At 48.7% G+C, this 23,574-nt stretch overlaps 1 protein-coding gene across 1 annotated transcript in view; it reads left to right on the top strand.

Annotated features, from left to right (window-relative positions):
- Window positions 1–23,574, top strand: part of ZBTB16 (zinc finger and BTB domain containing 16) — a 130,112-nt gene that overhangs the window by 94,037 nt on the left and 12,501 nt on the right. The window contains 1 exon segment of the mRNA XM_087938687.1: window positions 23,282–23,452. Within this exon segment, the coding sequence (XP_087794813.1) occupies window positions 23,282–23,452 (171 nt within the window).

The raw sequence follows: 23,574 nt of genomic DNA, 5'->3' as shown, positions 1-23,574 counted from the left end.
CCCTTGACTTGTCCATGAAGAAGCAGGAGCATCCCTGGTGGGACGACACCCTCCCCCCACAAGCCTTCCTCTGGATAATTAGCCCTGAAACATATAAAGAGGCCCTCCCCGCCTCTCCGTCCACCGTAAAATCCTCCGAAGGGCCTGTGGAATGCCAGAAGGGGCCTCTCTTAAGCCGGTGTCCACTTACAGTTCATCTCTCATAAACTCCACCGCTGGTCGAAGGGCAGCCAGCCCAGGCCTCCTGGTATGTGATTGATTATCTGGTATTTATGCCACTGAGGAGTTTTCAGCGGTTGCGGGTCAAGGGGTCATCTTGTGTGTCCTGCTGAAAATCCGTTTCCTTTTGTACAGTGAGGGTTGGGGGAGCAGCACACAAAAACCACCTTTCTCTATTCCTTGGGAAAAAGGGGAGGGGGACAGGCCAGTGTCAATGATTTTTTTCTTCCCTTCAGCCCCTCTGAATAGTGTCCTTTTTAATTCTAAAGAACTTTAATTAAAAGTAACAGGGGAAAGTTCATCTTGACAAGGGTTAGCTTACCTTATGGGCTGTCCTGGGACCTTCAAACCCACATTTGTGTGTTGGGGTGGGGGTAGGGAAGGTTTCTTGATTTCCACACACACACCCTCCTCCACCCCAGCACGACTAACGAGTTGGTGTGTGGTTTTAATTAAAGCTGGGTCTCAAACAAGAAGAATAAAATCAGAAGTTAGGTTGGGTTCGTCTTGGGTTTTTTGTTTTTGTTTTTAAGCCCACTGTGGTCCCTCTCGTCGCTTCTCGCCGTTCGGCTGGAGGATTTGGGGACTTGCAATCGGTGAAAAATTCCAGCCGGCTTTGAAAATCAGATTCCCTTTAGCCCAGAGATACAACCCCCCCCCGCCAACCATTAAATTCTTAATTGATGCAGCTCAGTGATAATTGACCAAATAGAGGAACTTGCTTTGAACAGCTTCAGGTGGCATGATTAGCCTTGCAGCCCCCCCAGGAACCACGTGGAAGATGCTTTCGGGCATCTGGTTTTCAGAACTATGACAAACGTCCGGAGGAGATTTTCCCACGTTTTTCTTTGGCTCTTACAGTAAGATTCAGGACTGCACAGGTGTGTCTGTGTGGTGATAGAGACATAGGATTTTTTTTTTCCTCCCAAGGTGACGATCTTCATCCATTCAAATTCCTTAAATAGCTTTTACATAAATGTTCCACCATGATTTCTGGGATCCCTTGGTTGTCCCACCAGAGATGGTCCATGAGTTGTTTTCAATGAAAATATGGTCAAATGGGGGTTAAATCCAAACCTAGGGAGTGGGAGAAGATATTGTGAACGTGCCCATACCTCCAAAGACTTCCGTAGGATGGAAGGGGTGGTCCCATCCCTTCTCCTGTGTAGTCTTCCCTCTTTCCTTTGGCAGAGGGGACCTTCTGTTTCATTTTGCAATGGCTCACAACTTTGAGAACGTCCAACGTTGAGTACTCTCCTCCAAAGAGAGACTGTCTTTTGTTCAGAGCCTTCCCAAATATTGTTTACCACCAACTTTCTTGAGCAACTGGGAGAGATGATGGAGAAAAGCCAACCGGGCAGGTAAAATGTCAGGATGGGAGCAGGGGGTAAAATTAATTGCTGATACAGGACAATGCATTCAAAGGGGTTAATTGCTCTTTGAACACATTTAACCTCCCTATTTTGAATAAAAATAAACCCCCTCAAAAAAAGAAGAGCCTGGTTTTTCAGTCCCATCACCCTTATTTTTCTGAGGCAACCTTGGTGCGTGTTTCTTTCATCACCCAACTAGGTAACATCATCAGTGCTAGAAGGACTTGGCTAGGGAATCCACTCTAGTTACCTAGTTGGCTCATGAAACATCTGCCAGAAAACCACCCAGCTCAGAGAGCACAGTTGAACCCTGGGCTGCAAATAATCTCTTCTGTGGATACTCTGCTCACACATCCAGCGAAGGAGCTCGTTCCTCAGTCAAGGCAAGGAAGTCCTCTGGTTGGATCAGCCAGCTTTCTCCTGGGATGGTGCATATGGATTCTGTGGCGACCAAGCCAACTACCCTTTTCCCAGAACCCCAAAATGTCCAGAATCTTGGATATCCTTGGACCAGAACCGTCCCGCCCAGAGTCACCCCAGCCTTTCTGCATCACCCATCAGTTCAATTCTCGGTCTTACTTTGGATCGTCGTTAATAACGTCCTTCACCTTTTCATTTCCTGTATCTCAGGGGCCCAACCACGTCTTTGGTCTCCCTTTATCACTTCCTCTGTTAAAATGCTTCGTTTCCGAAGACGCCTCACTCCGAAATTCTTGCAAGAGGACAAGGAAATTATTTGTAATTGAATTGGCCTATTTCAGCCAAGGTGTTTTGTGTGTGTGTGTGTGTGTGTTTTAATGAATGACCTTTACTGTAAGCACGGTGGTGGGAACAAACGAAGAGGAAGGCACACAGGGAACGTGTTAAGTCTTCTTAAGCTTTTCTTATTTTTATTATTAAGCCAGAGTCTAGACTAGGATCTGATAAAAGAGGCGATAAAGACGCTTTGGTTTACATTAGTTCCCACCTCACATTTGCCTTTATCTGGAAACAGGAAATTTTACGGAGAAGATTCATCATGAGCTGCTGAGTGGTAGACGGTTGGCCTGGAAGGGAAGGCTGGTTTCGTGGCTGGTCCCATTCTGGGAAAAAGAGGCAATGGACCCCCACCCCCCACCCCCCCAGCCCTTCTTGGTCTGAAATGACCCGCCTGAAAATTGAAATGCAGCTGCTTCGCCTTTGTGAAACTAAATATTAGAACTGTTGGCTGGGATGGAGTAGATTCTTTGGACGTTCCCTGTTCCGCTGCTTAACCAGATGCAGCTCCCTTTTCTAAACTTTATTCTTGGTAGAAACAACCTGTCAAGTTCTGCGTCTCTCTCTCTCCCTCCCCTTCCTCTTACTCTTTCTCTCCCCTTTTCTTTTTCTTTTCTTTCTCTCTCTCTCTCTTTTTCTCCTTTCTTCCTTCTCTTTCTTTTTCTATCTTTCTCTCTCCCTTTCTTTCTCTTTCTCTCTTCTTTCTTTTTCTTTCTTTCCTTTCTCTCTCTCTCATCTGTGGACGCCTTGCAACTGTGTAGAGCTTGGGAAAGTACGCAAAATCCATTCTCTCTCTGATCCCTGTAGGGGACTATACAGTCACCTCTTTCCCATTGTGGCTGTGCTGTGTTTGCCTTCGTTCGATTTAGCTAATTGTTCCACTGGTTTTATGGATCATCTCACTCCCTTCCCCCAGCTGCTTCGTTGGGGCCCCATCCTAGACACTTTCACCCACCAGGTCCACAATCCACACCCTTTATCCCTCCAACCGGACTCTGAGGTGTCATTTCTCGTGATGAGGCAAAGTCTTCCAGAGAAGAACCCTAAACTCATTTACCGCTCTGTGTGGACATCTCACAACCTGTGGAAAAAAACAGACTGACCAGCCAACCACCTGCTCTTGAGCCACTGAAGGAGCCAGTCCTCCATTTGCTGTGTTTGGCGCCCATGAAAAGGAGACCACCCTGAGAAGTATTGACAAATCAGGATTTGATTCTGGTCCGTAGGCTTATGGAGGCTGCCTTGAATCCTGTCCTCCCCAACGACACTTCCTTTAGTCACAAAACGGATCGGTCGCCTTCTTGAGGACCCAGGAAATGGATGGATTTTATGCTGGTCTTCGTGTAAACCAGCCAGCCACATTTATCCCATAGAAAATAAATAAACAAATCTAAATAAATTAACCCCACCAGTCGCATGAGCTACCTTCATTCTCTGCCAACCCTCCTTTCCGTTCCATTATGTCCAATTCTTGGAAGCTGCCTTGACTAATCCCGGCAGTTTTCTTGGCAAGGTTTTCCCAAGTGGGGTGCCATTGCCTCCTTCCTAGGGCTGAGAGAGAGTGACTGGCCCAATTGGCCTTGGGCCCAAGGCAGGACTAGAACTCAGGGTCTCCAAGTTTCTAACCTGGTGCCTTCACCGCTAGAGCAAATCGGCTCTCACCTCCAAATCGGCTTCCCTGTTTCTTCCTCTGCTCGCTTCCTTCTGACTCCGGCTCATTTTTGGCACCCAGCAGATCCCATGGGTGGGGCAGATTCCCATAGCTTTGGGTCTTGGGTATTCCTTTTTTTTTTTCCCTTCCCCCATCCTGAACTTAACCCCACCTTCCTTGAAACCCCAAAGCACCTGTCAATTCACGGACATGGCTTGTCATCTCCATTCTTGAGGACTTTCAATGCTGAGAGTCTCACTATCTGGATGATGATGATGAGGAGGAGGAGGAGGAGGATGCGCAAGGTAACATTGAAATAGAATCCTGCAAAAAAAGAAAAAAAAACCTTCCCTTTCCTTCCTCCCCCTCCCAGGAATATTTTTGTGGCTTCGCGTTTCCTATCCAGATCGAGATCAGGCCTTTTAAAACAACCACATATCAAAGCGTCATTAGCAATGCAGCACTGTTAAATTGAGATATTAACTTCTTTCAAGCATGCATTTTTGGAGGGGCGGGGGGCAGTTTTGTAACTCCTGACTGCGGTAGCCTTTCTTTCTTTCTTTCTTTCTTTCTTTCTTTCTTTCTTTCTTTTTTTCTTTTTATTATTTTGGCCCAAGGCACGAGCATCTGGCTGCTGGAGAGACTGTAAAAATTAAAAAGCCACACAAATCACGGGGAGAGAAAAGCAGTAAATTCAGTGATAAGAATTTAAAATTAAAATGTTCCGGGGCTTTTATATTCCACCGAACATGAAAGGAACGCGGGTTGTTGGGGGCTTTTTTTTGTGTCCCTGTTGCAATAAAACGGCTGCCACTAATAGCTGCTTGATTCCCTTCCTTTCTGCCTCTATTCTTGGCATAATCAGGCTTCCTTGGGCGTTTGCCGGAAAAAGGGCAATAAAGTTAAAATAAACTGAGGATTTAGTGGCTGGCCAGGATGGCGAAGGGAGACGGGTTGACAGCAGGAGGAGGGTCCCTAACACTGGACTTGGCACTGGTGCAGCCTCCTGCAGCCATGATGGCGAACCTATGCCACGCATGCCGGAAGTGGCACGCAGAGCCATCTCTACGGGCACGCCAGCCGTGGCCTGTTGCTCTTCCAGGCTCAGCACATGCATGCGCACCAGCTATCTGATCTTCGTGTGCAGGGGAGCACCGGAAACCGGAAGAGCAGCTCCCTGTAGCACATGCACGCGCCAGCCCGTTGGTCTTTGCGCATGCATGCGCATTAGGAACAGGAAGACCAGGTGCCCGGCTGGGAAGCTAAGCATTCTGTTCCCAGTGTTCCCGCTTGCATGCATTGGGGGGCTACTCTTCCGGTTTCTGGCATGGGCGCGCTCCCATTTCAGCACTTGATGCCAAAAAGGTTGGCCAACCAGTGTCCTAGAAAAAAATGCATTTTTTCCCACAACCCCAAAAGGAAGATAAGTTTTTGAAGGGACTCGGTCCAGTTTTCCACCTTAGTCCTCAGTTGGTTCCCCTAACGAATGTTTATACCTCAATGTCATCCCTCTTTGTGGCATGTGATGAAGTCTGCGTCAATCCTTGATGGATTAGAGACCTATTGGCCTCATAACGTCATCCATAATAGACTCTCAAGAGATTTGGGAAACCTTAGATCAGAGGTCCCCAAACTTGGCAACCTTAAGACTTGTGGACTTCAATTCCCAGAATTCCCTAGCCAGCATAGCGCTCTCTCTCTCTCTCTCTCTCTCTCTCTCTCTTCACATTATAAACAAAACTCTACTTAACTATTCACATATTCAAGTTTAACTGGTTTAATTTTTTTTCTTTTACCAAACTGCTAAAGGTTTCACTAAATTTTCAACTCTCTGGACTTACAAGGACATAGAGCAGAGGTCCCCAAACTTGGCAACTTTAAGGCTTGTGGACTTCAACTCCCAGAATTCTCCAGCCAGCTATGCTGAATTCTGGGAGTTGAAGTCCACACGCCTTAAAGTTGCCGAGTTTGGAGACCCCTGTAAATCTCAGCAGATCTCAGGCTGAACACCTGTTGGCAGGAACGAAGTTCTGGTGGTCTTCCCTGAAACAGCCCCCGCTACATTTTGAGAATTCTGGGAGTTGAGGTCCATAAAGTTGCCCAATTTGGGGACCCTTGCCTTAGAAGGTCTCAATCCCAAGGAAGGTCAATCCATCAGAATAAAGCTGGAAGGGACCTGGGAGGTCTTCTAGTCCAACCCATATCTCATGTTTCGTTTGCCAGTCCCACCGATGGGTGGCAAGCCCTATTGTCTCCTCTGAATGCCAGCCAACGAAAGAGAAGGGAGAAAGGGATCCCGTCCATTTGGCGGCCCTCAAAGGGGCTGTGTGAAGAGGAGGGACGCAGAGGTCGAAGGAGGAGGGTGTGACTAACATGGCCAGCCATTCAAAGGATGGGCCCACATTGTTCCCAAAGTCCAGATGGCCCTTGGAATAAATCAGCGGAGGCCGGAGCAGCCTTCCAGCCTGCAAGAAAGTTTGTTCACAACTCAGCGGTGTAATGGGGAGGCAGGCCCAGGATCCGCTCTTGAGAAATGCACATTGAGATACTTCCCTTCGTTTTGAGACCTCTGCTTTTTTTTTTATTTTATTTTTTAGGATTTATTACACTCCAACTTTTTGGGCTGTTGTTGAATTCTTGACTTCTGTTATGCGTGTTATCATAGGGCGTTTTGTCCTGTCAGTCCTGAATTGGCAATGAAGTCTGTATATGTGAGGCTGTTGTTGTTGTTGGAAGTGGCTGAGAGCGATGGACGGGGTTGCTAATGGTCAAGGAAATTTGCAAGAGGCAGGAATGCTGATTGGGGCTTGGCCAGGTTATACACCCCTCTGCTGCTCCTTTGCGAGATCTGGGGGAAACACACTTAAAAGGGATGAAGCACACATGGCCTCGTTGAACCGATTGCTTCCTCTGTTTTTGAAACTCTGCTGGTAGACAAATGAGTTCCACACAGTTTGGGAAAGGAGGAAAAAAACTAGTTCTTCTGTGTAAATGCTTAGGAAAAGAAACTGTCCTTTTTGCTAAGAACACAGCCAGCATATCACCTGTGTGAGAAATTGAATTTGCTTGATCCTTGCCCAGGTTAATCCTCAATTTTGGAAAATAGCCTTTGAAGTTGACCTAGAGAAATGGCCAAATCCATTCTAAGACACGTGCCAAATTCTTTTTTTAGACTTCTGCGCGTCTTCTAAGATCTTATTTCCCCTCTTCTCTAAAAGGTGCTGTGATTTTCCACAACGGTTAGAAGAGCCTGTCCTTAAGTGGAACAGAGCTCATGTTTTAACCATGGGTGCCCCACCTGGGGCAGCGCTTTTCGTCAGTTGGATGGGGGATTCCAAGAGTTGAGGTCCACACCAATTAACGTGGCTGAGAAATGTTGGTCTAGGGCAGGGGTCTCCAACCTTGGCAACTTGAAGCCTGGAGGACTTCAACTCCCAGCAAAGCTGGCTGAGGAATTCTGGGAGTTGAAGTCCTCCACGCTTAAAGTTGCCAAGGCTGGAGACCTCTGGTCTAGGGGGCATCTTCAGTCAAAAGATTCTCAGGCAGCAAATATCTGCGATACATCCCTCTCCAGGTTAGGAAGGGCCGGAGGTCTCGATCAACACCTCTAGAAGTTCAGTGCTTCTGCCAGATGGAGGCAGCCTTTCTTTTCTTAATCCCCGCTAGAGAATTACTCATAGGTTTCTTTGCTTCTGCTGGTTGACTGATGTTCCCCAAACATTTGAGACAAAACATCAAAGTCTCACTGATGGTCGGTGATGAAAACAAGCCTCCTCCCACCTGTCCCCATGCAATGTGCCCATGGTCTAAGGAAGCTGTCTTCATTTTGGGCCTTGCTCTGACAGGTTTCACTCCTCGGCCCTTGATCTGTTGGGGATTGCTTCAACAGGGAGAAAGCTCACTTGTTTTCAAGCAGGTGTAATTGATCTGAAGGCAGTTGAAAGGAACAGGAAGTAAGGGAAGCCTTACTGGAGAAGAAACCAAACATACCCCCAACAAGCATTCGTTGGGAGGATCTGTGGGTAGCTCTGTGACATTGTCCCCTTCTTGTTTACATCCTGGTCATTTGAATCCTCATAACCATACTTTTCTGGTAGATATAGATTAATAGTTTGACAATAAAAATGTGATTTTAATTTTATTTATTTATGAAATTTATTTGCCGTCCATTTCATATCTACCAACTCTGGGCAGCTTACAACATACTTATAATACTGAAATAAAATCATCTCCTTCAAAGGCCACTGAAATACCAAAATATATAAGGAACTCTGTTCTGTGGCTTTGCTGGCTCCGTTCAAGTTTCATCCTTCACCCCCCTGCCCCTATGTCTCTGTTGGCAAATACATCCCAGGTATGACAACTCCCCATGGCCAACTTCCTATGGCCAACTCACCATAGAACAACTCACTGCAGGACAAGAGTTACACTAATATGGAAGAAATAGTACAATAGAATCATTAAAGAAAGGATGAAAAAGGAAGGACAGAATGAAATGTGAATGGCAACAATTAAAATATTTCAAAAACTATTTTAAATAATTGAATTGTTGAATTGTCCCGCAGCACGTTGTCCTCTGGTGAGTTGGCCACCTTGAGTTGGCCATGGCAAGTTGTCCCATCCAATCCCAGATGAAGGCCAAGCGGTCTACTGAGCTCTCACTGGTGGAACTCCAATTGGCCTGTTCAAGGCACGGCAGAAAAGGATTCCAGAGTCCCAGTAACCAATCAGGTCTCTATTGATCCAGTCAGAGTTTTGATACTCATCACTCAACGAACGCATCTTTTGAAAGACAAACCCGTCTGCCTCAGTTTTCCACAAGCTGCCAATCTATTGATGCGTTGGACTATAAATCCCATCATTCCCAACCTGTTGATGATGGAAGGCGTTCGACTGTGGAAGGCTGATCCCACGCTCTGCAGTGGTGGTCTCTTAATCAATGATCTTTGTGTATTGTAATATTGAATTTCCATAGTATCGGGCATGCTTTTTTGTTAATCCACAGAGCTAGTGGTCAAGAACAGATTTTGCTTTCCCAATAACACAATATTTATTTATTTTAGCTATTTCCAGAAATGTGTGAGCCACTTCTCAAAGTATATCACTGATATTCCTAAAGCGTACGAACACAATGGGTCATTTCTAACCAGTCAGAATTGTTGTGGGAATGGGAGATTCCTCCAGTTGGGCATATTTCAATTGATGGGTATTGGAGGCTGCTTAAACCAGTGTTTCACAACTTTAAGACAAGTGGACTTCCATGTCCAGAATTCCCCAGCCAGCAAAGAATTCCGGGAGTTGAGGTCCACTTGTCTTAAAGTTGCTAAGGTTGAGTTAACACCGGTTAGACTCTTCTCCTTGGAATAAGGAGTCAGGAGAGAAAGGGAGGCAGGATGGTAGACCTTGCTTTCACAAAACAGTGCAAGCTTCCTTTTGACCGGCTTGTCCTTGTGGATGGGCACCACATCAGGGCTGACTTTAGAACTTGGCAAGATGACCAAGCCATCTGTGCAGGAAGAAGAGAGCAACGAGGAAGGCAAGCTGTTTGACTTCAAAGCAAGCAAACTCTCCGAGATTCGGGTTCATCTCCAGCTAGGAAGGAAGAACTGCTAGAAAATCCCAGAGAACTTCTCCCCGTTGGGTGGGATGCTCTTGAGCTAGGGGGACCTAGGGGGCCTAGTGAGTTGAAGCAGTGACTCCCTAAGAAGACTGGTGGGTGAGTGCAAGAAACAACACTGCTAATATCCACAGTAATTTCAGTTCAGGGCAGTTCCTGGAGGGTTGAAGTCAAAGTATTTCATGGAAAAGGTGAAATTCAAAGCAAGAGAACAAGGTGAAGCTGTATCCATGTTCTGTGAGGGTCTCAAGGGTGGAGAAAGGTTACGACTCTGCTTGTATGGAGTGGTCATATGGATCCCTTCAGGACTCTTTTGTCCCCTGAGACATTCATTTCCTGGGAAGACACCCATTGGAAGGCTTCCCCACAATAGATTGAACCCACACAATCCCCAAGCCCCAGAAATTATGGTCGCCCAACCCACTAAACTCTAAACCTACCTTAGCAAGCATCGTGGCCTTATGCACACAACAGGTTGCACCCCAAAAGTAAACCCATGATGCCTGCAATATTTGCTCACACACACACACACACACCCAAGCTGAGGTCTTGCAAGACGCTGCCTTGCAAAAAAAAAAAAACCCAACCCCTCTGAGTTTCCCAAATTCTGTCCTGTGGACTCAGCTGGGGGCGGGGGCCACAGTGGTGTGTGTGTGTTTCTGTATTTCTTTTTTTTCTTGGGGTGGAGGGTAAGACTCGAAGTCAAATGTCTCAAAGTCAGATCCCTTTTTAGTATGAATTTGCTGTATCTCATTCCGAGCACTAATTCCAATTTAATTGCAAGTGGCCCGAAGCCTCTTCAATAGGAGTAACAAATGGTTTGATTTTGTAAACTTCATCAGACTGCATTTTAAATGCGACACAGTAGCCTGGCTCGAATGCCAATGAAGCACTGAAGTAGCTCTCTGTTTACTAATTATCCGTTTTTACTTCAAGCCACGCTGGCTGGCTTGTCTGATTAAATCGGATTTGTGGGATACAGAGCAGCTAGCAGAGTTTTCTCTATAGTAAACGAGATTGGAGCTATGGAGCGCCTGGCTGCACACTGTAAATTATATTTCCTTTTAAAGGGGACGTGTCTCTTTTATGCCTTCGGCCTGCCTGCTGCATATTAAACATGACGGGTTGGGAGAAAGAACGGTGCCGGGTTTAACTTTTAATGGGATGTGTGTGTCTCCAGACGTATTTATTTCTTCGCCCCCCCCACACCCCAACCGCTCACCGGCAGAGCCACCCGGCCGGCTGGAGGGAGGATGAGCGGCTGTGCATTTAGCAAGCGGTGCCTCTGGTTTTGGGAAAGGGGGAGGGGGGAGGAAGGAGGGGGGAGGAAAAGGGAAGGAAGAAGAGGGAAGGAAAGGAAGGGAAGGGTTTGAAAGGTGAATCGGGAAAGATTCAGTAGTAGCGTTTGTAACATCCAGCAGTGAGTGAGTTGGGCTTTGCGAGTAAGAAGAGCTCCTGGTACAGCATCAGTTCTACAGATGCTGCTTTTCAAACAGCCAATACTTCAAGCAGTTGTGTGCACAAATCAGCTCCTGGTTCCCTGCCTCTCTCTCCTCCTCCCTCTCTCTTTCTCTCCCCTCCCTCTCTCTCAGTTTCTCTCTCTTTTTTCTGCTTTTCTCTCTCTCTTTCTCCCTCTCCCCCTCTCTCTCCTTCCCTCTCCCACTCCCTCCCTCTTTCTCTCTCTCCCTCTCCCTTCTCTCTCTCTCTCTGCTCCTTTCTCTCCCTCCCTCTCTTCCTCTCTTGCAGCCACTCCCATTGCATCCCCCAAATTGGGTGCCAACCTCTTTTCACCTTTGATGTCTGTTGCATTTATGGTTTGCTCCCGCTGCTGCCTTGAAGGAAACAGGCCCACGTCCATCCGGGGCGTTTGCCTGACCCCACTTGTTCCTCTCTCCCGGCCCCCACCCCAGCCCTTGATCTCCCTCCCCCTCCCTCCCTCCCCTCCCCCCCTCCCAAAAGCCGTAAAGGCCAGTGGCCCTGCAGTGCCACGTCTCGGGGCCGTCCTTAAGCCTCCTCGGCTGTGATGGGGACTTTTAATTCCACAAGCTTGACCTCTCCTGCCCCTTCTTTCCATATCTATCTTTGTGCTGGGAGCTTTTTATATTTTAATTTGCTTTTGAATGTCCTACAAAATTAATGGTATACTTTTCTCTCTCTTTGGGCTATTGTGCGCCGTACAGTCCTGCCGAGGCCCCTTGGTGTTTTCTGATAGCGCCGTTACCGTGGAAATGAATGGCCGCAATGCTTTTCCCCATCCATATTCTCCCGTTTTAATTGTTGACAGTAAAAAGCATTTAAATGCTCTAAATTTGTAATCATCTTCTGGAGAAGGAAAAAGGGAGGGGAAAAACATTAAAATGTCAAGCCCATGAATAAGTCTACCCCCCCCCTTTCCCATTTCTGGGATCGCATCTCCCTTCTTCTAATCCCCCCCCCCCAAAAAATGCCTCGGGTGGCTGGGTGTTATTTGGGGGTGACTTCTCCCCGTTTTCCTTGCCTTGCGTCGCCTGAATGTTCCAATATCACAACGTGTCTTCAAAACAAGGTGGATTTGCCACTTTCACAAACGCTCCATTTTTGTCCAGTTCCGGACGGAAGAAGCGATGGGAAAAGGGCTTTTCTTAAGATCCCCCCAAAAGAAACAATTGGCTGGCACTACCCCAACACACGCACGCGCACACACACACACACACACACACACACACACACACACACGCATTGGAAAGAGATGCAGTGCAAATGGATTCCATGGTTTACAGTCTGTGTCAGTTTGAAAAGCTTCCGTCTATCCCAGCTCCATCGTTGGCTTCTAGTCTCCCTTTCAAAGCCTCTATTAGGTGGTGAAAAGAATCTCCCAGTAGCTTCAAGTGGATGAAATGGGATGCACTGGATTATTATTATTATTAATATTTATGGGGAAATGTGCAAACAACCTTGGGAGATTGCAAAAACTAAAACAAAATATACTGCCAGAGCATCCTGGCCATCAGAACAATTGATGAGCGGAACAACGTGTCTCCAGAAGTTTTGGGTACGCCAACACTGGAGGTTTAAACAGCCATTGGTCTGATAATGGTATAAGATTTCCTGCCTGAGCCCAGGGGGGCTGGACTAGAAGACCTCCAAGGTCCCTTCTGACTCTGTTGCTCTGTTAAAACAGGAACATTTGCTGAAATTGGGCAGGGGGTAGAAGGACGTGGTAGGGCTGATCCTGGGACAGCCACTGTCAGGACTCCAACAAATCCACCCCCATTCAAATCGTAAGTCTCTAGCCGCATCTCTCAGAGTAAAAAAAAATTGATTTATTAGGAGCGGCCATGTTGGTGTTAACTGGATGCAGCAGACCCTAAAATACATCCTTCATTTCCCCCTTGACCCTGGTCTTCCCCCCGCCCCCTGGATGTATATTCTCCAATGGGACGCATCCCTAGCCAAGAGTCATCCGTCATGCTCTCCGGTGATATTCTTGCGCTCTGACAACTTTGGGCTGCCAAGGCGATTATCCGAGGCATTTAAGGAATGCATAGCTTTCCCCACTCCCTTTCTGCTGGCAACTAAAAAGACCAAAGGAGTAATTTTTTAGTGGACAGCCACCTCTCCAGCACTCTGCACGCCCTCTTAAGATTTCATCAAGTCCTGAGAAAGGCTCCAGGTTTGGGCCGGAGCACGAAAGCAGCCGAGTCCCGCAAAGTCAGCACGGTGACTGCAAAGGGCCCTGCCGAGCTCGGTGAAGGGTCATTCTCCCAGCCGCCATCTTGACTTGCTTGGCGCTTCAGTAGGGAAATGAGGCCAATCCGAAGAAGAATGAAAGAAACAATCTCAGCACCACAAACCTAAATGAATTCAATGAGCGGAAGAAATAGTTGGAAAGAAAGATAAAGGCCTTGAGAATGTCATGATAATAACAAAGGTGGAAATACAGAAATGGCCGCAGGGCGTTTCCGCCCACTGCTGTTTTAGTCCCAGGTCTGGAATGAATGTATTTTGGAGGGAAGGGGGCGGTTTTCTTTAAAATTAATAGATTTGGCTATGGGGATTAGCGTGTGTTCCCCCCCCCCCGCTCCCCTCTGGCCACGTGGCAGATTGAGCGGCTGCCTGGGAGGGACAATGGCGTGAAGGGTGTTGGGCCAGCAGTTGGCAAGGCTGCCAAAGACTAGACAAACCGCCTTGGCAGTTGCCCTGAACAGGGTCAAACCCCCTCCCCCCCCCAACCTCACCTCCACACATGGATTTGGCTCCCGAAAAAGCTCTTTATTCCTTGGCCCAGTGCCAACCAGCCCCTTCAGTCTCTCTCTCTCTCTCTCTCTCTCTCTCTCTGCTGAACATCTGCCAACGTTGGCCACAAGGAAAGGGTAGAGAAAGGATGGTGCTGCCCTTTGTCCTTTTCTTAACACTCAGCCTGCTGGAAAACCAGACACACACACACACACACACACACACACACACACACACACACACACCAGCCACCCTGCTTCCCACTCGTCCAGGGAAGCCTACCAAATTTTGCAAATGAAGTAAGATTTGCGCGCTCTTGCTGTACTTCGTACCTGCAAAGCTTCTGGGGACAAGAGGAGTGTAGAGCACCAGCCGAAGAGATTTGGTTGAGGGAGAGATTCTTGCAATGGGGCTATTTATTGTTCATTTATTTACGGCATTGCGATAGGCACCCATTATTTCAGGCAGCCCCGGATGGCTCCCCGTTCTTCAAACGTGGGGGGAGAAATAGGAAGATTTTGACCAGGTCCTGGAAAAGAGACTCAGGGTCCATGAAGCTGAATGGGGAAAAATGGAGTAACTCTTATTTTCACTAACCTGTAACCGAATGTTTCCATTCAATATTGTATGCAGGGAATGATCTCATGTATAGCCTCTGTCTTGACTCCAGAAATATTGGTTAACTTTGATAAATCTTGAATTTTTACAATGTTTACCTCCTAAAAAAATGATATGGTCTTTCTATTCCTTTCATGGCTTAATAAAGAGGCACCTATATGGCATATTGGTTAAAATGTTGATAACTGTACTTTACACATGACCTATATCTATGCCTCTTATGCCTTTGAAGACGCGTTTCTGGAAAAAGATTTCTGAGATTTTCTCAGACTTTCAAAGGGGTCCATGGCCCAAATGAAGGCCTAGAGATTTTTGGCTGCCCTTCCTCCGGTGGTCTGGCAGATAAACCCCCCCCCCACACCTTTGCCCCAAATGATGGAAAGATTCTGCAGCAGAGGCAGAAGTTTTAGATCCAGATAGCCGGTTCTGCTTCAAAGCACCAAGAACACCTTTAATTTATACAGGGACACGCAGACTGTTTGTCTTTTCAGAGGGTTTTTTTTTTGGGGGGGGGGGGAGACAGTGACAAACTATAGCAACAGAAAACAAAGTGTTATCTAGGTGGGAGCAAAAGATTTTGTTTGAGGTATTGGCCACGTGGCCAGGAATGAAGAGCAATCTGGGACGAAATAGGTTTCCTGCAAACTCCATGGAAATACAAGTCGCTATTTGCCTGGTGCAAAACAGCCGTTCTCTGCTCTTACCTGGCTCTTCTATCTCCTGCCGAGAAAAAGATGCTAAGCCTGTCCCTAAAGGTGCCTCACACCTGTCCTTCAGCCCTACCTTGGAGGGTTCCCGGATCCCCCCCAAGTAGCAGCTGAAGAGACGGAGCTGGGCCAGGAGAACGTTTGCAAGGTGATGGTGCCTCGGGGAGCTTCCGGTTGGAGAGGCAGCCCCGTGGCTCTTGTGGTCGTGTCTGCTCTGCAGCCAAACCTTGAGGTGCGTCTTTAGGTCAACCTTGCAGTGCACATAGCCGGTACTGTTTATCCCCCTCCCCCCCCCCTTTGCACTCCCCATCGCTCCTCTGGAACAGGGGGCAGCAAAATTAGAGTTGCGGGTGATTCGTTGCGTCATTGTAGTTTCTTTGTTGAACCAGCTCGCGCATTGTCTGAATGCGACAACTTATTATCTCATGACGGTTGGTTAGCCTTTGCAAAGCAGGGGGGTACAATCGCCTGGCTTGACTTCTCGTCCTGGCTGGGAATCTGCAGCTCACCAGGATCTGGGAGGCCTTCCTGGAGAAGGGTTTACTCTCAAAGGGAGAGTTATGGGGGAGCGACTCTCCCAGTGTGTCCACGGGGACGGCCACCACAACTGGAGGGCTCCCCAAAGGCCAGCCGTGGGCACCAACTGGACACTCTGCTGCCTCAGCGCCCCCCGCCCGACAAAAAGAGGGACTGATCCAGCCCTGCCAAGACAGGGTCCCTGCCTCTTGGAAGCTTAGGAATCTGCTGCTCCTGTCCCCACGAGCAAGCTGGATGGTCTCGCGGGGTGCCATCACCTCCTCTCCAGCTGGGTTAAAACCCAAATCTTCTTTTGGGGGACAGGCTTATTTTGTGTTCGGCAACGGCTGTAGAAGCAGGTTCAGCACGCACGATGCTTCCTCCTGGCCCCTCTTCCTTCCTTCCCCCCCCCACAGCATTATTGGGGCCCAATTAGTTCCACAAATGAGGGTCCGGGGGTGCCTCGGTAGATTTGTTCCAGCCCTGCGCACCGGGCCGGCGTCATTGTCCACCCTTCCTCTCCTGCTGGCAACCTTTATCTTGGCCTCAGCGGGGGCAACTGACGGGAGACCACTCTGGTCAGGCGTCCTGCTGGCTGGGGGCCGCTTAGCCACAGCTGGCCGAGGTGCTCAGGCCTTCGGACCCCTGACCTTTGACCCCCCCGGTCCTGCTGACATTTTGAAAGTGACAGCCCCGAGGGCTGCATACTTTGGGGGATTTACTCTTTGTGGGTGCCTCTCTCCCCCCCACTCCCCTTTTGTTGCCAGAAGTGACGGGGTTGGGAACACCAGCAAGGCTGGGAGAGGCTGCGTGTGGGGCTGGGGAGAAAAAGGGAGGGGGGGGCTCTGCTTCATCTCCCCCTCCCCAGGCGGGAAGTGGATAAGAGGGATTCTGGCCCACGTCAAAAGAGCAGCGGCTTCTCTTCAAGAGTGTTTTCCATTCTTTGCCTCGTTAATTCATCGCCAGGCAAGGTCTTTGCCTGTCATTGGCAGGGATCGGATAATTCCTGCTTTCCCAACCCCCCTGCTTGGCGATGGGAGGGCCCGCAATCCAACAGGTGGATCCAGGAGCTGCACTTTCCACAGACTCTGTTCAGGGAAGGGCGGGCAGAGCTCAGGTTCTTGCAGAAACGGCTGTGATCGTCCCTCTTGTCTTGGCTATCCAAAGCCGATTGTCTGTGGGATCCTTGATGCGCTCTGGGCTTGTGGTTTTCTTTCAGACCTCTCATTACTGAACTATGGAACATTATCAGTGCTAGAAGGGACTGCGGTTTGGGGAGGAGAGGAGGAGGGGAAGAAGGAAAGAAGAGGAAGAGGACTATGGGCTCCTTGGGTCTCTGAACCTGGCTGTTTCCTTGCAAAGCTTTCCTTACGCAACTAAGGGACATCATTGGTGCTGGAAGCCGGTACCTGGAAGGTTGTTTGCCTGCCAGCCCTCCCACCGGTGGACAGCATTAATAAGCGCAGGGCTAAGGAATGGGCTGGGGGCGCAGCCAAAAGAGAGGCTCACCGATGGAGTTTCTTGCGGCAGGCATGGGGCGAGGGGCCTTTATCGCCTTGCGTCTGAAACCTCTGCGATGCAAAGTGTAAAAATAAAAATTTGGGAATCTTGCATGGAAGGGGTGCTTCCAGGGAGAGAAGGGCACATCTCATTGCCAAAGCTCTCAAGGGCAGCTCAGAACCAACCCAAAGCTGCTCTGGTCAACTGAGCTTCTTTTGCATTCTCTTAAGATGCAGGCAGAAATCCGTCTCTCCAGAGCTGAGCTGCTGCAGGGCAGAGGAGGAGGAGGAGGAGGAGGAGGAGGAGGAGGAAGGTGTGTGCTTGACCTAAAGCTGCTGGTGAATGCTTAGGAGCGGGTGCAGGGAAGGAGCTTGCAGCAAACCAGAGGTTGTCCCTAGAAGTCATGGGTGCTTCATCATTGCTGGAGGTCTGGACAACCAATTGTATGGAATGGCATAGGATCTCCTGCTTGAGCGTGGGTTGGGCTAGAAGACCTCCAAAGTCCCTTCCTGCTCCGCTCTGATTCTGAGGGCGACCATCCCTTCCGTGAAGACAGCAACGGGGGTTCCTCGGCTTAAAGTTTATCAACCCAGCCTGAATGCCTGGAGCCTCGGCTTGTCCGTCTCCTTGCCTCGGAGAAGCTGGGGGACGCAGAGGCTGCTGCCTACATCTGGGTGACAAGCGGAGCTCTGTGGCCTCACATTTGTCCTCTGTCCCCTGCCCCACCCACCCCCACCCCCGAAATCCCTGGCACTCGCCTGCCTGCCGCTTAACAAATTGCCACCCTCAGGAAGCCAGGGTCTATTTAAAGGCCCTTCTCCATGAGGAAGTTGGCGTTTGCCACGCAAGATAATGAGAGCTTTGCGCCGGGAAGGTGTGCGCACCTGGGACCAGCTCCAGCAGGGCCCCTCCCCCTCTGGGCTCCAATTGGGGTGGAAGCCAGTGCAGGTGTGAGCAGAGAGGGGCTGCTTTGCTGGCGCTCGGGGTTGGATCGGCTCCCGAGGCGCATGGCTGTGTCAGAACAAGAGGAAGGATCTGGGCTTTTATCGGCATCAGGAAGTAGTTATCCCCGAGCTGCTCTTGCCAAAAGCTCTGCCGGCAACCTCCGGTGCGTGCGGCTTCATAAGCAGCTCTGTGCAAAGACCCAGAAGAGAAGGAGCAGCCCCCACCCCCACCCCCACATCCCAGGGTCCCTGATTTCTGAACCCCTGTGGCTTTTGCAGGAGTGGGGTCTCTTCAGGCTCCCCCAGGGGTCTCAAGTTGGCCTGTCTTAGAAGCCCAGTTGGGGCCTTTGGCATACCAAGTGCACCTTAAAGTCCTTTGTACATTTTTTTTTAAGGTCTAGAAACCAGGAGACTAGTGAGTTCTAGTCCCGCCTCAGGCATGAAAGCCAGCTAGGTGACTTTGGGCCAGTCAGTCTCTCTCTTGATCCAACTCACCTCACAGCGGAGGAGGAGGAGGAGGAGGAGGAGGAGGAGGAGGAGGAGTACAAGCAATGTTCGCCACCTTGTGCTGTTTCTAAAAATAATAAAGGCAGGATATTAAGTAAATACATACATACATAATACATACATACATACATAGTGCAGAGAAGAGCATCAAAGATGATTAGGGGACTGGAGGCTAAAACATACGGAGAATGGTTGCAGGAACTGGGCATGGCTAGTTCAATGAAAAGAAGGACTAGGGGTGACACGATAGCAGTCTTCCAATATTTGAGGGGGTGCCCCAAAGAAGAGGGGGGACAGGCTATTCTCCAAAGCACCCAAGGGTAGGACAAGAAACAATGGATGGAAACTCATCCAGGAGAGAAGCAACTTAGAACTAAGGAGGAATTTTCTACCAGTGAGAACAATTAACCAGTGGAACAATTTGCCTCCAGAAGTTATGGATGCTCCAACACTGGAAGTTCTTAAGAAGAGACCGGACAACCATTTGTCTGAAGTGGTGTGGGGTTTCCTGCCCAAGCAGGGGGTTGGACTAGAAGACCTCCAAGGTCCCTTCCAACTCTGTTATTCTGAGTTCAATCCCCTTCGTTTTATATGATGCTGCTGTAATGGACCGAAGGCGGTTGTAACATTTCCCATCTACGCCTCACCAAGTTAGAAGTGCCTGAGAAATAAAAACCCCACCGCTGACCATGAGAGGGGTCTTCGGGTTGCCTTCACAAGTCCCCCCTCCCTGAGATTACGCCTCCTTGGCTGCAAATGAAGCTGCCACGGCTGTGGTACCCAACCCAGCCCTTCCTCCCTCCCGAATCTACCCAATCAGAAGGAAGCAAAGGTCAAGAAGAGACTAGACTGCCATCTATCAGGAATGGTTTAGGGCAGGGGTGTCCAACCTTGGCAACTTTAAGACTTGTGGACTTCAACTCCCAGAATTCCTCAGCCAGCTTTGCTGGCTGAGGAATTCTGGGAGTTGAAGTCCACAAGTCTTAAAGTTGCAAGGTTGGACACCCTGGTTTAGGGTCTCTTGCTTGAGCAGGGGTGGGGGGTAGGACTAGATGATCTCCAAGGTCCCTTCCAACTCCGATTATCTGCATTCATTTGTATCATTCTACGCAGCTTCACACACCATGGTGTCCTCTCTCAAAAACCAAACCCCACCTCACACGCAAGAAATGGATGCGTAGAAACACCGAAAGGTTTGGTGTGGCCAAAACCTTGGAAGGGAGAGCTGCCCTCCCCATCCCGCGTGGTTTCCTTTCACCGGATGCCGCGGGAATTGGTTTGGAAATACGTTGCCAATTTTTTTTTGGTGGGGCGGCGGGGGGAGAAATCTTTTCTGGGCCCAAAGGACGTTACTCAGTAGTAGCAGCTCTGCCTTTGGGCACCTTCCTGGCGTGACCTGCGTTCCACATGGAAGCCTATTTAGCCTTTGTGATGAGGGCGATTGGCATCGCTCCCCCCGCCCCCGGCTTCCTTGCAAAGCTAATCATGGACAGTTCATTTCTAGCATGCAAATGAAGTCCCAATTGCTTCTCATTTTCTCTTCCCTCCCCCCCTCCTTCCTTTCATTCTTTCAAGGCAGCGCACCACGTCCCTTGCCATGTTGTGCGGCTGCTAATGAATTGCTCGTATAATTTTTCTGGATCATTTTATTTTCCACCTTGCTCCGAAAGGGCCTTTCAGAAAGCCACCGTTTGCTCCCTTCATTCTTGCCGGAGTGATCTGACTTTTAAACTGTTTGATAGGTTTCAAGGCAATGAACGATGCCTCGAGCGACAGAAGCGAGCCTTACGGTTGTTCCGTATCGGCCGTGTGTCAAAACTGACATGCGGGGCTGGCGGGGGGAGAACTCGGTCACCTCTGCGGACACTGGCCGGAGAAGAGTCTTGTGTCAAGTGGCTGGGGGTTTCTCTCAAGGATTCATAAGCGGGAGACTGAAGTCAAAAGGTTGACCCTCACCAGAGGTGGTCTTCTGCCGGTTCGGAGCGGAGTAGTTTGGGGAACCAGCCAAAGAACCACCTCTGACTGGCCCCGCCAACCCCATCTCTTCTTCTCTGCCTCCCCTTGAGTCCCAGCTGATCAGCTGGGCCTCCTTTGGTTGCCCTGCACAGGAGAAGGGAGCTGGAAAGTAGGTTAGTGGGGTGGGGAGGGAGCGGGGATTTTGCAGTGACCTTCCCCTGCCACGCCCACCAAGCCACACCACACCCACCAAGGCATGCCCACAGAACTGGTAGTAAAAAAATTCAAATCCCACCACTGACCCCTCATCCTTTTGGTGAGTGAACACGTCCAGGCACCCGAGCACAATTGGTGTGGAAGCTGTCGGAGGTCGTGCTGAGCTGGCAGCGAGAATGAAGAGGCAGGCTTCCTTCTGACCTGTCTTCACAAGGGAGAGACACACACTTGTGAAGACAGCTCCAGAGGGACACAATCCGTGTCTTTCCCAGCTGTGGAAATGTTCCCAACGGAGCTGGTGTTTCTTTCCTGCTTCCAAGGGGAAAGCCTCTTCCGAAGCTGCCCCTAGTGCTCAGGAAGACCCAGTCAATGTCCTGGGTTGCCCCAAACCACGGGAGACCGAGACGGGCCGCTCCTGCCCATCCAGCCTAGAAAGATAATTTTCAAAATATTTGGGAGTTCAGGGTTTGAGAGCCATGAGAAGAAAGTCCTGATTCTTTTGGAGTTCAGAAGTTTTTCCACCAGTGGTTATTGTTATGGTTTTTTTAAAAATACATTTTCAAAATAATCTCTGGTTTGCCTGTGGATATGTGGGAAGCCCATTAGAGAAACCATTTCTTCTCAATTTCAGATGGTGAAATTACACATCTACCCTATGAATATCCTCGCATGTCTTATTTTCTGTCTCTCTCTTTAATTTACCTATTGTTTCATTTTATATTATTCTATTCTAATTTGCTCCCTAACTAGTATAATAATCAGGTTTCATTAGAGAGAGGGGGAAATGTTTAGTTAATAAGTTCCTTTGATTGTTGCCTTTGATAGAATTCAATATATTAAAAGTCACAACCTTCGCTATTACAGTTTTCTGGCAAGGAAGTTGCCTGCTGAAAACTTGCTTGTATTCTCTGCTGTAAAATAAGTAGTAGGCGGATAGATAGATAGATAGATAGATAGATAGATAGATAGATAGATAGATAGATAGATGGAAGGATGGATCAACAGATTGGTAAATACCAGTAAATGATAGATAGATAGATAGATAGATAGATAGATAGATAGATAGATAGATAGATAGATAGATGGATGGATGGATGGATGGATGGATGGATGGATGGATGGATGGATGGACGGATGGATGGATCAACAGTTTGGTAAATACCAGTAAATGATAGATAGATAGATAGATAGATAGATAGATAGATAGATAGATAGATAGATAGATAGATAGATAGATAGATAGATGGAAGGATGGATCAACAGATTGGTAAATACCAGTAAATGATAGATAGATAGATAGGTAGATAGATAGATAGATAGATAGATAGATAGATAGATAGATAGATAGATAGATGGATGGATGGATGGATGGATGGATGGATGGATGGATGGATGGATGGATGGATGGACGGACGGACGGACGGATGGATGGATGGATCAACAGTTTGGTAAATACCAGTAAATAATAGATAGATAGATAGACGGATGGACAGATGGACATGGAGACAGACAACTAAAGAGATGAAAACTCCGGAAGCTGAATGTCCTCTTCAGTCAAGTTTGCATAATTTCATTTCTCCCAAGAGGGAAACCGGCCACGGTCTCTGCATGATGGGTGGAGACCAACTCTGGAGAGAAGAGGTTCTTAAATGACAGAAAATCTCTGCACAGATTTGTGAAAACCTGCCTGATCCCTACATAATTCTTATCCTTTCCCCCAAACCGTCCAAATTAGAAGAAATTATGTTAGATAGGTCAGGATTGCAAGCTAATTTGCAAAGCCTTCCTGATTGGCTTTGCTCTTCAACCCAGGTAGGAATTTGTGACCAAGGGACGGGTTGGCTTCTGTCTCCCTTTCCCTGGCCAGGGCCAGGGGTGGGATTCTACCGGTTCGAACCTATTCCCTAGAACCGGTTGTTAACATTCTAAGCAGTTCAGAGAACCGGTTGTAGGAAGAAATTACTGGGCTAATCCTGTAAGGAATGCAGGAAGGAAACATTCTGGTGTTGCTTACAGAAATCACCTCTCCGTTAACCCTTATTACATTCTTGGCAGGACTAGACTTCCTGTCTCAGGAACGTCTCTGGAGTTTTTTTCCCCTCCTTTGCTGGTACTTTGTTTGTGTGGAGGGACCATTCAAAGTTACAATGGCACTGAAAAAAGTGACTTATGACCATTTTTCACACTTACGACTGTTGCAGCATCCCCACAGTTACGAGAGGCCAGGCGAGGAGATGCGTGCCTCGATGTGAGTGATATTGAGAGGGCCACGCCCAGTCAATAACATGACCACCAACCCACGCCCACCAACTAAGCCACACCCACAGAACCGGTTGTTAAAAAATTTGAATCCCACCCCTGCAGGTGGCCCATGTCCCAGACACAGGGAGTGGAGTGAGACAGGGGTGTTTGGGGTGGGGGGTGCAGACCTTCTGCCCCCCCGGCATTTCTCCTGGAAGTGACCTTCCCTTCTCCTCTTCATCCAGGCTCGGACATGGCCGTCTTCTGCCTGCTCTGCGGGAAGCGCTTCCAAACGCAGACAGCCCTGCAGCAACACATGGAAGTGCACGCTGGCGTGAGAAGCTACATCTGCAGCGAGTGCAACCGCACATTCCCCAGCCACACAGCCCTCAAAAGGCACCTACGCTCGCATACAGGTAAGCAGGGTGGGGCCCCTGGGAAACGTCCCTGGACAAGAACGGGCAGGGAATTCGCAGGGCCACAGAGGGTGAGGGTCAAGGCGCTCCACCCAGGGTTCTCCTTCAAATACCCCTTGATG

This window comes from Pseudonaja textilis, chromosome 9 (assembly GCF_049901715.1).
Source record: "Pseudonaja textilis isolate UNSWEBS1 chromosome 9, rPseTex1.2, whole genome shotgun sequence".
Lineage (NCBI taxonomy): Eukaryota > Metazoa > Chordata > Lepidosauria > Squamata > Elapidae > Pseudonaja > Pseudonaja textilis.
Note: the sequence above shows the minus strand (reverse complement) of the source record. Positions and strands in the feature narration are given on the sequence as shown.